The 14,542-nt window shown below is 28.7% G+C and overlaps 1 protein-coding gene across 1 annotated transcript; it reads left to right on the top strand.

Moving 5' to 3' along the window:
• Window positions 1-8,820: 8,820 nt before the first annotated feature.
• LOC107901242 (protein CONTINUOUS VASCULAR RING 1) lies at window positions 8,821-13,082 on the top strand. The gene is made up of 7 exons (XM_016827168.2): window positions 8,821-9,236; window positions 9,972-10,024; window positions 10,877-10,986; window positions 11,632-11,799; window positions 11,928-12,025; window positions 12,496-12,622; window positions 12,790-13,082. Exons 1-7 carry the CDS (start codon window positions 9,090-9,092, stop codon window positions 12,882-12,884), a joined length of 798 nt encoding a protein of 265 aa, XP_016682657.2. The 5' UTR covers window positions 8,821-9,089; the 3' UTR covers window positions 12,885-13,082.
• Window positions 13,083-14,542: the final 1,460 nt, after the last annotated feature.

Raw genomic sequence — 14,542 nt, 5'->3', positions numbered from 1 at the left:
ATTTTTTTAACTCTTTAGCAATTTTCTCTTTTTCCTTTTTTCACTTCCAGATAAATTTTTTTCGGTAACATTGTATATAAAAGATAAATCAGATACTCAAGTAACACAAGAAAATAAAATAATAGCACCTGATAGAAGAATTCCAAATTGAATATTTTCTTTTACATTTACTAATTCCAAAAGTCAAATCGAGTTACTGGAATTTTGTAAATAGAATTATAATAGTCAATTACAAATAGAAATAATAATAAAAAGTATCCAATTATTTGTGAAGGAAATACAACTAAAAAATTAAATTAGTAACAAAAACAATTAAAAATTCAATCGCATAAAGTCATTAAGAAAAGGTATGCAATAGTATATTGTACTATGGTTTATTAAAATAAAAATTAGGGAGAGAAGCTAAATATAAGGCTAACTTAATGACTTTATTGGTTAAAACCCAAAGATGTCATCAAATTAAGAATGAAAAGATTACAAGAAAAAAAGAGGAAGAGAGAATTATACTTACAACAATGGTAGATCTGGCAGACCGTAGATAGAAGGCACCATGAGCAGCAAGTAGGCGCAGTGGTCAGTTGAATATTGGTAATCTGGCAATAGAGAAAAGGACTATTGTGCCAAAGTCGCCGTTGACCGCCGATTTTTTTTTTTAGAATCTCAAACTCTCAATCCATCAGATATAAAGTAAAAATTAATAACTTCAATTGATTGATTCTAATGACTAATGAATAATGTATTACTCAAATGAAATTTGACCCTATTTAACTTGTAGAAAATTTTCTCTTGTTGCCATGGTTATAGGAAAATAGAGAAGGTTGAATGCTAGTAATTGTTGATTTTTTGGGGGAAAATTGAAATTCTCCATTAGCTTTAATGGTAGAAGTTGGAATTTGGGAACTAGAGGAGGCTTGGGGAAGCCCTTGGAGATGAAGCATTTATGGCGAAGAATTGAAGACCCTTTTTTATTTTATTTTATTTTTTTCCTACCTACAATGAAGTGTCGATTGGAAAGCTTAAAAGGTTGAAGATTTTTTCCCCACGTTAAAAGCTGAAGAAATTGTTTTTGGGGGTGGGCTTTTCCAGCTTTGGGCCTTGGGCGATCGCACTCCCAAACTACCCCCAAGGCCAACATTGCATTCTAAAGAAGGACAAGGCAGTCACTTTCATCCTAATTTAGTCAAGGTTGTTTCACTGAAATTTGGAAGGCTAGTGATCAAGGTTTGAGCATAGAAGGTGTTTTATAGTTTACAATTCTGTACTAGTTAAAGCTGCTGATAACCATGACTAGGAAATCTATGGAATGAAGTTGCATGGGCATACAAAATTAGGAGAAGGAAAACATCAAAACCAAAATTGTAACCTCCCAAACTTGGCCTAGACGTTATGGTCGAATCCTAAAGGTTACATTAGCCACCGAAATGGCCATGTAAAAACGTCCGGTTTAAAAATCGCTATTTTGAACAATTTTTTGGAAATTTAGCACGATTGCATTAGATTTGTTAACAACACCACTTTATTAGGTCATCTATAATTTAAGTCCAATTTATTATAAAGTCGTGTCGTTTGAAAAAAACTTAGTTGACTTTGTCAACAAACTTTTTGAAAACCTTGTTTTACTATTATGCAACAGGAAAAAAAATGTTGCATTCGAATTTGTATAAAATCCATATTTTAAGTCATGTTAGGCCAATTATTTAATTTGTTCAGTTTCCATTCAAATATCTCATGCATGCAAAAATCCCAAATAAAAATCACCCATACCACAGTCCATACTTAATAAAAATTACAGTCCCTAAAATAAACCAAAATGAATTAAGTAAAATTTAAAATAATGTATTATGTGAAAATCTGAGATAAGCCTTCAAATGTCGAGTCCAACCCTAGTCCCGAGGGTTATCTGTAAAGAATAAACTAGAGGGTGGAGTTAAAAAGCTTAGTGTGAGTCTAAGCAAAAATAAGTATTCAATGCATACTAGAAACATACAGTTCATGCATTTTAACATGGCATATCAACATATGTATATGACATGCTCAATGATATAGTGCAATAGTCCTACCCATCCATTTGCTATACACCACGAGTCCCCTAGAACCTGTCATCCGAACGCCAAAACAATAAGAGTCGAAGCTTGGTGTGGTTAAACCACCAGTAACAATATGCAGTTAAAACTGTCAGTAATATGCAAACAAGCTATAGTAAGATGCGATAAGTCGCCAGTACTCCACAATACTCTAGGGTGCAGTATACTGACTAACCAATGTTACAGATAAACCCTTGGTACTCCACGAAACTCCTCCATCACCCAATCAATACTCGAGCCCTATGCAATGCAATATGATATACTTTCAATGAAGCAAATCACACTTTTTGATATCAATCTCAATTTGGTGGCATGCTTACATGCATTAAATTTATCAATAATGGTGGCATACTTTTATGCTTTCGATATTAACAATCTCAATCATTGACATGCTTTTATAAGCAAAAAATAAACAAGTCAATCAACAACATGGTTTAATACTACACATTATACAACTCAAATATCACACCATCAGTCACAATTTTAAGCCCTAACATTCGGCCATTACCTCTTATTACTTACCAATCTTGGTATACCTATTAAATGTCACCAGGCTGTTTGATCATGTCCAAAATCAACATGCATAACTAATCACATGCTTAAAATATATCATTTTTTAAACACTAATACACACAAAGGTCAAACCCACACTTGATTTTACGTGAATCTGATGCACTAATGTAACTGCAACTTCTACAACTTAGATCTAGACAGCTCTAGATTAGATTTGTACACAACATGAACAAAACTTGATTAAAACCAGCTTTTAGACACCCCTATAAGGTTCGGACAGGACAAGGATTAATAGTGTCAAATTAGATTCAATTTTCAATCGCTTACTTAGTCTATTTCGATATATAACAAAGACACAAATGAGTTTCGATGTCATTGTTGATCCGTGACGATCATATTAGGTCCTTCAATCAAAATAACACTCAAAAGTTAGTATAGAATATTCGAATATGGCACCAGTAACATTCGGCCAAAGCAAAAAATAAAGGAAAAAGGAAACGAGATAAGATTTGATCGAAAGAAAAACTACTTACTCCACCAGAGCGATAGATTTGAAGAACCAATGAAAAATTCGAGTAATACTAATGAATTCAGCCAAGGTAATCAGTAATTTGGCAAAAAGAAAAGAAAATGAAAAAGAGAACACAAAGGGGTGACACAAGGGTGAAGAGAAAATAATGGAAGAAAAAGGAGAGAAAAAAGGAAAATTGAGAGAGAATAGAAGGGGAGGGGACAACAATAGGGGAAAAGAAAAGAAAAAAGATGAAAAAAAACTCAACATAAAAATTAGCTTAATCTTTTAGAAAAACTGATAGCCTTTTGATAATTCAGATAAAGTCTTTGATTTTTCAGTGTTTGAATCAAACTGAAATCTGACAAATTGCTAAGGGTGAACAGAACAAACTTTAAAAAAAGAATTTATGAATAATCACTATGCTAATAACTCATTTACATCCAAACTTATTTCTAATTGCTTAACTTCAGGGTGTGTACAAGTTGGAAAGAAGAAAAAAAAGATATTAATAAAATATACAACACCAATAGTAATCAAACTCACGACCTCTTAAAGCATTAAGAGTCTTTTAACCAACTAATCCACTTCAAGCTTTTTATCAACCCTTGAGTTTCTAGAAGTACTAAGCAGACCAGACTATAGATAGAGGCTGAAATAACAATAAATAACTTTTCAACACAACAATTCTTCTTGAAAAATTTGAACCCCCGAATTGGGGCTTGAATCATTCTTTTAATAAAGAAAGCTACATGTTTTCTATAACCGTAAGTTTTCTATAGTTCCATCTTCTCTTGTATTCGTTTGCTTAGTCCTGATTCATTAGTTTACTGCTATTTTCTTCCTCAATCCATATCAAATTACTTGTAATTACACATTTATGGTTATGTTTGAGTAATTACCATAATTATTGAGTTCTTTGGATGAGGTGTAATTGAAGCACCCAACTATACTCTTCAATTCTTGGAGAAAGGGTGAGAATTTGAGTAATTACGTACGTAGATAATTACAAACAATTATACTCAAATACAATTATTCTATGATTTTCCAAATATGTTTTGTGCATGATTTAAGTTTAAAGAGTGTTTTTTTTTTCTACAATAGTAATAGTATTTTAATTTTAAGATATATATATTTTAATTTTTTAAATATAATGATATGCTATTTCACTAATCTCTTTCAAATAATTTGAAAATTTCTTGATAAAAGATAATTTTTATACATTTTGACCTACTAAATAATTAACTAATTACCTAATACTTATTTTAAATTATTTATACAAAATTTAACTAAGTTATATATTATTAAATATTTATGCTCGGTCAAGCATGAATCGATGATAATAAAGAGTATATGTTTAATTTAGAGAGATAATAACTCAATAAATATGAAATGCTAAAGTAATTAGATAAAGTTGCTTAGAATGTTTATTTTTCTTATTAATTTTATTAGTAATCGTATTGTGAATAGACTATTTTAATTGCACATAGAAAACTCCATATTTATTTTAATTTTTTATTTTTTATGTGATAAGTTATCAAAATAAATTATTTTTCAAATGAATTTAAAAAGCAAAATATATGGACAATTTTAGAAATTTTATTTGAATCCCATACTTTTCGAACGATTTAAAATAAAAATTGAAATATACTGAATAAGTATTATTGGTTTGATTATATATATATAACATAAACGGTGAAAATGAACAAAGGAGTGAAAGTTTGGCTTTTATAGTTTGAGTTAATGCAGAAATTCCACGAAAAGTCCCTCTATGTTGTCCTATAATTTTAGCCTTTTGCCTGTTTTAATTACAATCTAGGTCCTTCTTATTTTATATTTATTTGAAATTTCAGCACAACTAATTGTAGCATTTCACCCTGTGTGTTTTTGAAGAATATTTTCAAGGGTTTCCGTTTTTAAATTGATAACTTTTGTCCTCCAAGGTTTTAAATGTTTTAGAATTTTAAAATCATGGCTTGATTATTTGCCCAATAAGTCCCTTATTCATTATTATAAAATTTAAATTTTATTTGTTTTTCCATTATTTAATATTTACGATTTAATTTCTGTTTTGTTTAATAAACTGCGCAGAAGATGATAAATATAAATATTAAACATTTAAAGGTAAAATATTAAAAAGAAATGAAATCAAACCTTTATTTATTTAATTGATAGCTAAGAAGATGGCATGATATGAAAAACTTAATCCAAAAATCATCATGCATGTTAAATTGGTTCATCTACAATGCCAATCTTCCTATGATTTGTTTGTTTTCTTATTACCAAAAACACTTGATTTTAGTGAGATTCCCTGCCTAATACTCCACTTCCTTTCTTCATCTTTTTGGTGATAACCATATTAGCCTAGGGAATGTGATAGCTTTAAACTTCTCATTCATGTGCTATGTCAATGAGAACGAAGGAAACGTTCCTAATAACACAATTTGTGTTCCTTTGCATACAAGTTGAGAAGCAATTTCTAAGCCTTCTCATAATGATGTTATTTGTGTGGTGTAATAAAAAATTCACATCTCAAAATGAAAATTATAAGTTAAAATCTAGAGTTATTGAAGACCCACTCAACTTAAAACATAATTATAATTGATTTATGATTATTGAAAGTAAAAAAGAATGAATATTAATATAATATAATATGATATTTTAATTATTTACAAATTATGATTATCTAATTAATTTTATTTAATTAAATATTTATCTAATTTCTAAAATAAATTAAAAGGCTATAGTAAGCTGTCATCAATTCCTTTGTATTTTAAAATTTACGTTTGAAAAAGCTTTAAATTTTTTAAAAAATAACCCTAAAAATTTTAATAGATAATAATAATCATAAATTTTAATATTTTTTATTTTATGTATTTTTATATTAAATAATATACCCTTTAATTTTTTTAAAATTATAATTTTTTTGAATTTTTAGAATTTAGACTAAATGGAGAGATTGTGCAAATTTGGGGGTTAAATTTTTTGAATTTTTTAGAAGTATGACCAAATTGATAGAATGGATAAAATGTTAAGGGCTAGATTTATTATTATACCAATCAAAAGAAGACTAGGTCAGCATTTTGTCTGGTGACTAAATGCATTTAATAATAGATTGACTAAAATTGACAATTTATATAACTAGAGTGATTAAAATAATAAATTTTTGAAATAGGTGACCAAAATAGGAACACGGGTAAACTCGGGTGATTAAACAGGTAGTTTGTCCTATTTTTTAAAGTTGAAAAAATATTTTTTTAAAAATATAAAATTAAAATTAAAATTAAAATATTACTTTATCAACAATATTAAAACTAAATTGTTTTAAAATAAATTTTTTGCATACATTTTAAAATTTTAAAAATGATTTTAAAATTTAAAACAATTTTATATTTAGCACTAAAAAACATTTTTAAACACAATATAAAAAATAATTTATTAAAAGTTTTATGCATTTTAAATGTTTCTAAAATCTGAAATACTATTTTTGAAACAAATTTTCTAGATTTTAAAGTTCAAAATATTATTTATATTTTTTTCTAATAAAAAAGTTTTAAACAACTAAATAAAAACACATCTTATAAAAATTTTAAATAAACTACATTAGTTTAAAACAATATTTTTATTACTAAATACTTTTAATTCTTATTTAAATAATAATTTTATAAGACATGTGACCATAGTATATTAAATAAAAATGTTTAATTTTAACTTTAGTTATTTGTTTAGAGAAATTTCTTTAAGTATTATTTATAATTTTTTAAAAAAATTAATATCTTTTTAAAAGTTAAAATTATTAATTTATATTATAAAATATAATATTGAGAAATTCCAATTATTCTGCGGTGCCCTGACATAAAAGCTTATTATGAATTTGTGTTATCTATGATGTTTGATTCTAATTGTAGTTGATTCATACATGTATCATTTATAAATATCTATTATAAAAATATAAACACGGGTTTGGAATTTTTTTTATTTTATAAATAGAAAGAAAGTTTAATCAAATTACTTTATTTGTCATATGCTCTCAAATTTAATAAGATATATGAAATGAGATATGTATTTAATTCTTGAATATTTATGTACTGTTAATTTATTTTTAATTTATTTGTATAAAATGATTTCTTATGCAATTTTATATTGATTGAAATATGTTACTTGATAAATTTATTCAGAGTTTGACATAATTATCATTAATTTACATACTAAGAACATGACATAATTATACTAAAAATATAGTTTACAATTATATTGATACATTATTAATATTTATCAATTTCTACCAGGTTAATATTTGCAAATAAGGAACTTAAGAAATTTGTTTATTTAAATTTTCAAAAATATTACTAATTAATTTCCATAATAAATGTTTTAATTTCGTGATAATAGAGTTTTATTTAAATAATTTAACCCAATAAAGAATAAAATATTATAAACAAATAAATACTTAACAATAAAATATACCATGCCATTATTTGTCATTTTACACATATAAACTTTCAGCTTAGTTTTACTAAACACTTTTAAATAAACAATTAATAGAATCAGTTGGTTAAACCAGTCAATACAATCAATTATCTACCAATTGCCAAATAGGGCCATTGTTAATTATATTACTATATTTACACTAAAATACTTATTTATTAGTATTATAATGTGATAATAGTAAAAGTAAAATTATTTAAATATTAATTAATATGATAGTATATTAATCTAAAATTAATTAATTTAATCATACCTTTTAAAAGTTCTACTTAAAAAAATAACATAATATAAATTAAAAATTATAATTATTTTACTAATAATATTTTCATTATCAATGTAATAGTTGTTACCACTTAATTAGATTTACATATTAAATTATATTTATTATTTTAGCTTAATTATCAATAAAAACTACACTTATTATTTTAGCTTGATTATCAATTAAAACTAATATTTAGCATTATAAATATATGCATTAACAATGCATTTTCCTTTAGAATAAATTCTAAGTAACTACTTGAAAAATCATATTTTAGTATTATTTAATAGGTTTTATTTCCATTATATAAAAAAAAAGTATGACTTTCATCAGATGTTTAATTATTATTATTATTATTATTTTATATTATATATTTTTATTATTTAATTTAAATAATATTTATATAACTTTAAATGTTGTTTACAATTGTATTGTGAAATATCATGTAAGAAAACAATAAATTATTAAAATAATAATTTTTTGCAAAGTAATATTGTATATTATTTTATTATTTTACTATCAATTTGTTTCAGTTATTTATTTTCATTATTTTTAAAATTTTATTTTATCTTCTCAATTATTTTTTAAAATGAATATATTTTTATTATAAATTAAAAAAATCTTAAATATATATTTTAAATAATAAAAATATTAATTAATATATTTAAAAAGTAAATACATGAAATCACATACAACCCATGCCAACTGGTAAACTTAAAAAAAAGAGAAGAAGTGATAATTGGAATCAAATTTTAACAAGAGTTGTTTTCCTCAAATAATAATTCCAACCAAATCCATCATCATTCATTTGGATAAATAATAAAATAGGATTACAGAGGAGGGTATGGAGGCAAAATGCTGGCACCCAATAATAATCAACGACAGCTCATTTACATGACAATATCAGCAAACCAAAGAAAACACAAAACTTTATTTATCTCCTTAAAACCCTTAATTAGTGACCAAACATCTCCTTACTAATTATTATTTTCTTAAATAAATATAAATACTTAAATTAAATACAAAAACCAAGTACAAATACTGTCACAGGAAGCGGATTTCAGACTCTCTTTTCCCTATCCCCCGTTTCGATTGCCAAAAAATTGAAATTAGCTTCTTCTCTTTTAAATGTATAGTTTTTTTTATTTTAAACGGTGACTTGGGAGAAAGGGTGGAAGCAGGTTAGGGTTTTTGGGATTGTTGAGAAGGAGATTAGCAGCGGGGTTTCCAGGTGATGGGCGATGAGAAATCGATGATCGTGATGGCGAGTAGGGATAGAGAGAGTAGAGATCGGGAGCTTCTGATCCCGGTCGCTGACGCCGTCCACGATGATTCCTCCAAACCTTCTCCTTCCTCTTCTTCCAGTCACGCCGGCCGCGAGGTCCTTTTTTTTTTGTTAATTGACGTTACATTTGTGATTGAATTCGACTTGACTTGGTATGCAGCTGTTTTTGTTGCTGATGGAAAAGTTGTAATGCATTCTGTAAATTAATGCTTATATTATGGAGCTTAATGCGATTTTGTTTGAATGTTTGCTCGTTAATGGAGAGGAATTTGGGTATTGATTTTCATTGAGAATTCATTGATTTTAGAATATCAATGAAATTGAACTGTTCTATTGTGTTGTAGGATTCCCGCATAATTTACTGGAGCTGTTGAAAACTTGGAAATTGTTTTCCCTTTTTCCCCCATTTTTCCGAGATTTGTGACAATTGTTGCCTTTTCTCTTAGAGGCTTTGTAAGTTTTTATGTATACGAGATTTATATTTTAGCTTAAGATGCTGTATAACGGATGTTAAAGGCCATACCGGAGAGTATATGATTACTGATATCTTTGTATTCGATCTCTCTTGTAAATGCTCTCAGATAAGTTTAGGATTAGGATATTAAATTCTTGGCTTGATTTTGAGGTCACTCTTCCGCTTATGGGACTTGTTAATATTATTTCCTTTGGTTGATGGAGTAGGTTAAGAAAAATTTTTATGGTTCCTACTGAAATCTTGTAAAAAAACATGTTTTCAGCCGCTTGCCTGTACAGGAAATATACCTATGTACTCATGTAATGACACATGTATATTATCTTTTAAAATTGTCTGAAAAGCTTTGTCTTATGCAGACCTTTTACAAAGTTTTCCGGAGCTGGGCTTCAAAGAAGTTCATGACGGGATGGTAAGCAGCATTCTTTTTATCTCCTTTATGGACATGATGGATATTTGTACAGTTGTTATCTGCATAATGATTTGCATTGTGCTTTATTATCTCCTTACCAAAGAAATAATCCACACATACCTCTAGTTCACCTTCTTGTCTTACATCCTTGATCTTGAGTGAAAATGCTTTCACCAACTTATTGAACCCAAATATCTTTGTTTTTCTTTGAATTATGGTTATAGTAACTTTTTGAATTTTGGAGCTGTTCTTGGAATAAGAGATAAATTTAAATCCCTTAAAGGATTTCCCTAATTATTCAGCTAATTCATATACAACGTGCCTGGAGAAGTAAGTGCCAGTGGAATGGTTGGGATGCATTGAACTCTCTTTTTCTTGGCATTATTTAGCCATTATTCAATATAGTAATTTTCTTGTTCATAATGCTTTCATGGGATATGCTGAAATCTTCATTTGAGAAGTGAACTGGGGGTGGCATGTTTAATCTTTTGACCAGCCTTTAATTCTGAAGTTTAATAAATAATTTTTTTATACGTCTGTCATATTTTTTACATGAAATCTGTGTAGATTGACACCTTCATTTAGCCTTTCTTTGTTTCCACCTTTCATCTTAATAAGATTCTCCAGAATTGGTTGGTTGTCTTGGATTTCCTCTGCTACTTAAGTGTCATCTTACCAAAATTGTAGCTCTTACCATCATGAATTTCTGCTAAACTTGTATTTGATAGACTCAGAAACTTTGTAGGTTTGGTTTCTAATGGTGAATATATGTTAATGGAATTTATCTTATAGAATTTTAGTTGTCATTCACCATGCTGTTATAGCAGTAGCTGATTCATAGTTGTTTTGCAGTGTCATTTTGTTTCCTATAGCAATCACTTTCTACATAACGTGGTGGTTCATTCACTTTGTGGATGGCTTTTTCTCTCCAATTTATGCTCAACTTGGCATTGAAATATTTGGTGAGCATCTCATGTAGCTGTTTAAAACCTTTTCTTTTCCTTTCTTATCTAGACCTTTGAACTTGTTTCATAGTTCATTAAATCTTTTACTCTTTTCCTCCTTTAATGGGATCTTGGAGTTTGTAAATTTGTGTTATCTTTCTTCAAGGCTTCTGAATGACGAGGATTGCTCTGTCCTGCCATTTTTTGAGAGACTGTGGACAGTATCTGTGATAATTGTGAGAGCTTGGATGATATTCTTTTAGACTGGAGGGATCTTTTCATAAATTTCCTTTATGCCCACAGCCTACATGCCTATTGGCTTTCTTCATATAAAACTTCCAAGAATGAGACATTGATAGTGTGGAAGTGAAATGGACAAACTTACACGCCCACACCCATTATATGTATACACAGGACATTTTAACCTTGGACAAAGTTTATTGAAATGTAGTTGTATATATCTTTAACATGATATCTTATTAAATATCTATATACTACATTACTAAATTGGTTTTCAAACAGTGGCATTTTGCAAATACACTTACTGCATTTGATAATATTGGTAGTTGTCATTTTTTATTAGGAATGTCTCTTTCAAGGGTATGAAGATTCTGGTTAACTTAACAGGCCTCTTGGATGTTTTCTCCTTTGCTTCTTTAATAGGTCTTGGATTTGTAACTTCTATAACATTCATCTTCTTGGTTGGGGTATTCATGTCATCATGGTTGGGAGCATCTGTCCTAGGCCTTGGTGAGTGGTTTATCAAGCGGATGCCATTTGTTCGTCATATCTACAATGCCTCCAAGCAGATCAGTTCCGCTATATCACCAGGTGTGCATTCTTCCGTCTTTCTTCCATAAAATAAATTAGTTTAGTAGGTGATATTATTAAAATTGATTCAGTTAGCAACAATCTCTACTCTACATCTCTTTACGTTTTATATCTCTATTTTATTTCAGATCAGAACACACAGGCATTCAAGGAAGTAGCCATCATAAGGCATCCTCGAATTGGTGAATATGCATTTGGGTTCATTACTTCATCTGTTTCTCTACAGGTAGGCAAATGAAGTTTTTGTTCCAAAATTATAATTTCTGCATGGCTTCCCCCTGTTTTTTTTTCTTGTTTTCTTGATTTCATGATCATCATGCATCATATAATGTTATTGGCAGACATGTCTAAATTGTTTGTCTTTCCAAACAAACCCTTGGGACTGCTTGTTGCCGAGTGGTTTGGTTCTTGTTTCCATGGCATTCTTGTTGGGAAAGACTTTCCACTATACAAAAATCATTTGCCTGGAGCTAGTGATATTCTCCTCTCTTTTTGTCTCATTATGTACTCTTTTTTACTTGGGCGTGTGTGTGAATCTCCTTATCTACTTTTATGGCCTAGAAACAGTTAAATAGTTGGTTGCTTGACTACAATTTTAAAACTTTCACAGTGGAAGAATAAGATATAATAAGACTCATCAGGCAATTGCAATATCTAGAATGCTGTTTTTATTATTATTTTTTTTTAAAAATGTAGAGCTACACTGGTGAAGAAGAGCTATGCTGTGTCTATGTTCCCACGAATCATCTTTACATCGGTGATATATTCCTCATCAATACAAATGATGTTATCAGACCAAATCTATCAGTCCGTGAAGGAATCGGTGAGGGATTCATCTTCTTTTGTTGTCATAATTTCTGTATTGTGTAGCGTTGAGGGTTATATATGCAAGAAGAAAAGAATAAAACTGAAATAGAGCGAAAGCATTACTTTAACATCTCCTGCTTCAAACTAAAAGCTCATTATAAGTCATACATTGTTCCATGGCAGAAATTGTTGTGTCCGGGGGGATGTCGATGCCTCAGATACTGTCAACACTAGATTCACGTTTGCCGCTGGAAAGAAGTAGATCTAACAGAAGCTGATCGTTGCTTGTTTACTTAGAACAGTGTTTTGGTTTGAAATATAGATTGGTGGAAACTACGGGGCAGGTAGGCAGGGGTTTTTTCTTTGGTGTTGGATTGTGTTTATTTGAACCAATTAGATTGACAATGTTATTGTATCTGAATATATGGTCTAGTCTCCCTATATAATAATATATGTAGCCTGATCTTCATTTTTCAGCTTAGCTATATTTTGATTCATTGAGCAATTGGCGGCTGAATGAACTTGGAGAATTAACCAAACGGATGAGAACAATTGAAAATTTGAATCAACTTCACTGGATTATGTTAAAATTCTTTAGTCGAATTAATCGAATAAAATAACCACTATAACTTTATTTTCAATTAAATATCCTTTTTTTTTCAAATAAAAATGGTAGAACAAATGGAATAAAGTGAATTCAATTTAAACAGTTTTGGTCGAAGTATTTGATAAACTGAAATTTTTGTTCAACCCTATGGTCTAGATTTTACAGGGGAAGCCTGTTGAACTATTTTTATTTTAATTTAAGTATAAAATTTATTTATATTCTTATTCTTTAAATGTTAAAAAAATTCTCAAATCCTTAAGAAAAAATTACAAGTCTTAATCGAAGTTGACAATCAATTAAACCCTTGAAATTAATTTTTTTCGTCTCTAGCAATTCTTTAAGTGATGATGGAAAGTGGTAAAAGTTTTGAAGAAATATTACTTGTATGCTAAAGATGTTACGGACATTGTAAGATTGAGGAGAAGGAAAATGATCCTTTCATTGTGGAAGAGCTGCATGAATCTTCTTCACTCAATTATATTGGCAGCAGAAGAGGATTTCCTTCAATTTTGGTCCTATCCGTTGAGAGTCTTACAGGCGGAGGCTTTAAAATCTGATGAGAGAGAGCACCAAAAATTGTGAAGGGAGATTAGTGGAAGAAGACCGCGGTTGCAATTGAGATTTGCATCTTTGTTTTTATTCAAGTTTAGTTACTAATTATGTCAATTTTTTTAGTTGAAAGTATGTGAGAGCAACCCAGCGTTCGAATGTCATTTCTAGATTGTTACATTGCTTAAAATCAAAGCTGTACAACGGGTACAAGAGCATATTTTTGACATCGACGTATGTTTATTTTTCAATACATTCTTTGCTTAAGCAAAGTTATGTTTGTTAATACATTAAATCTTTTTCAATACAATTTTTTTTTGAAACTCATGTTTTGTCCTTTGTGGAAAGATTACAATCAAACTCATCTCATCTTTCTTTCTTCTCAATTGCCCAAGATTTCTCCCCCCCCCTATATATATATATAATAGATTTGTAAAATAAAACTTAATAAATCATGATCTATCATGTCAAATAATCAAGAATAAATCAACAACAAAACTAAATTTGGAAGCGTATTTGAATCCATAAATCTCTTGAAACTTTTTTCGATATTGAGGATTTGATATTCCAAATTAGCACACAAGAAATTTAAAGAATATTTACTCTCTCTTCCCTAAGGATGGGATATTAGAAAAGATATTTTATTGTGTAATTTGGGGATCATAACTCAAATATTTATAACCTTGGCATATTAATTAGAATTTGATTAGAACTCAATTACTAGAGTATCTACACATATTTGACCCATACTTTATTTAATAATTAAAGCTCAATAAATTC

Source organism: Gossypium hirsutum, chromosome A06 (genome assembly GCF_007990345.1).
Source record: "Gossypium hirsutum isolate 1008001.06 chromosome A06, Gossypium_hirsutum_v2.1, whole genome shotgun sequence".
Classification (NCBI taxonomy): Eukaryota; Viridiplantae; Streptophyta; class Magnoliopsida; order Malvales; family Malvaceae; genus Gossypium; species Gossypium hirsutum.
The sequence above is the reverse complement of the archived record's forward strand: the minus strand, read 5'-3'. Positions and strand labels throughout refer to the sequence as shown.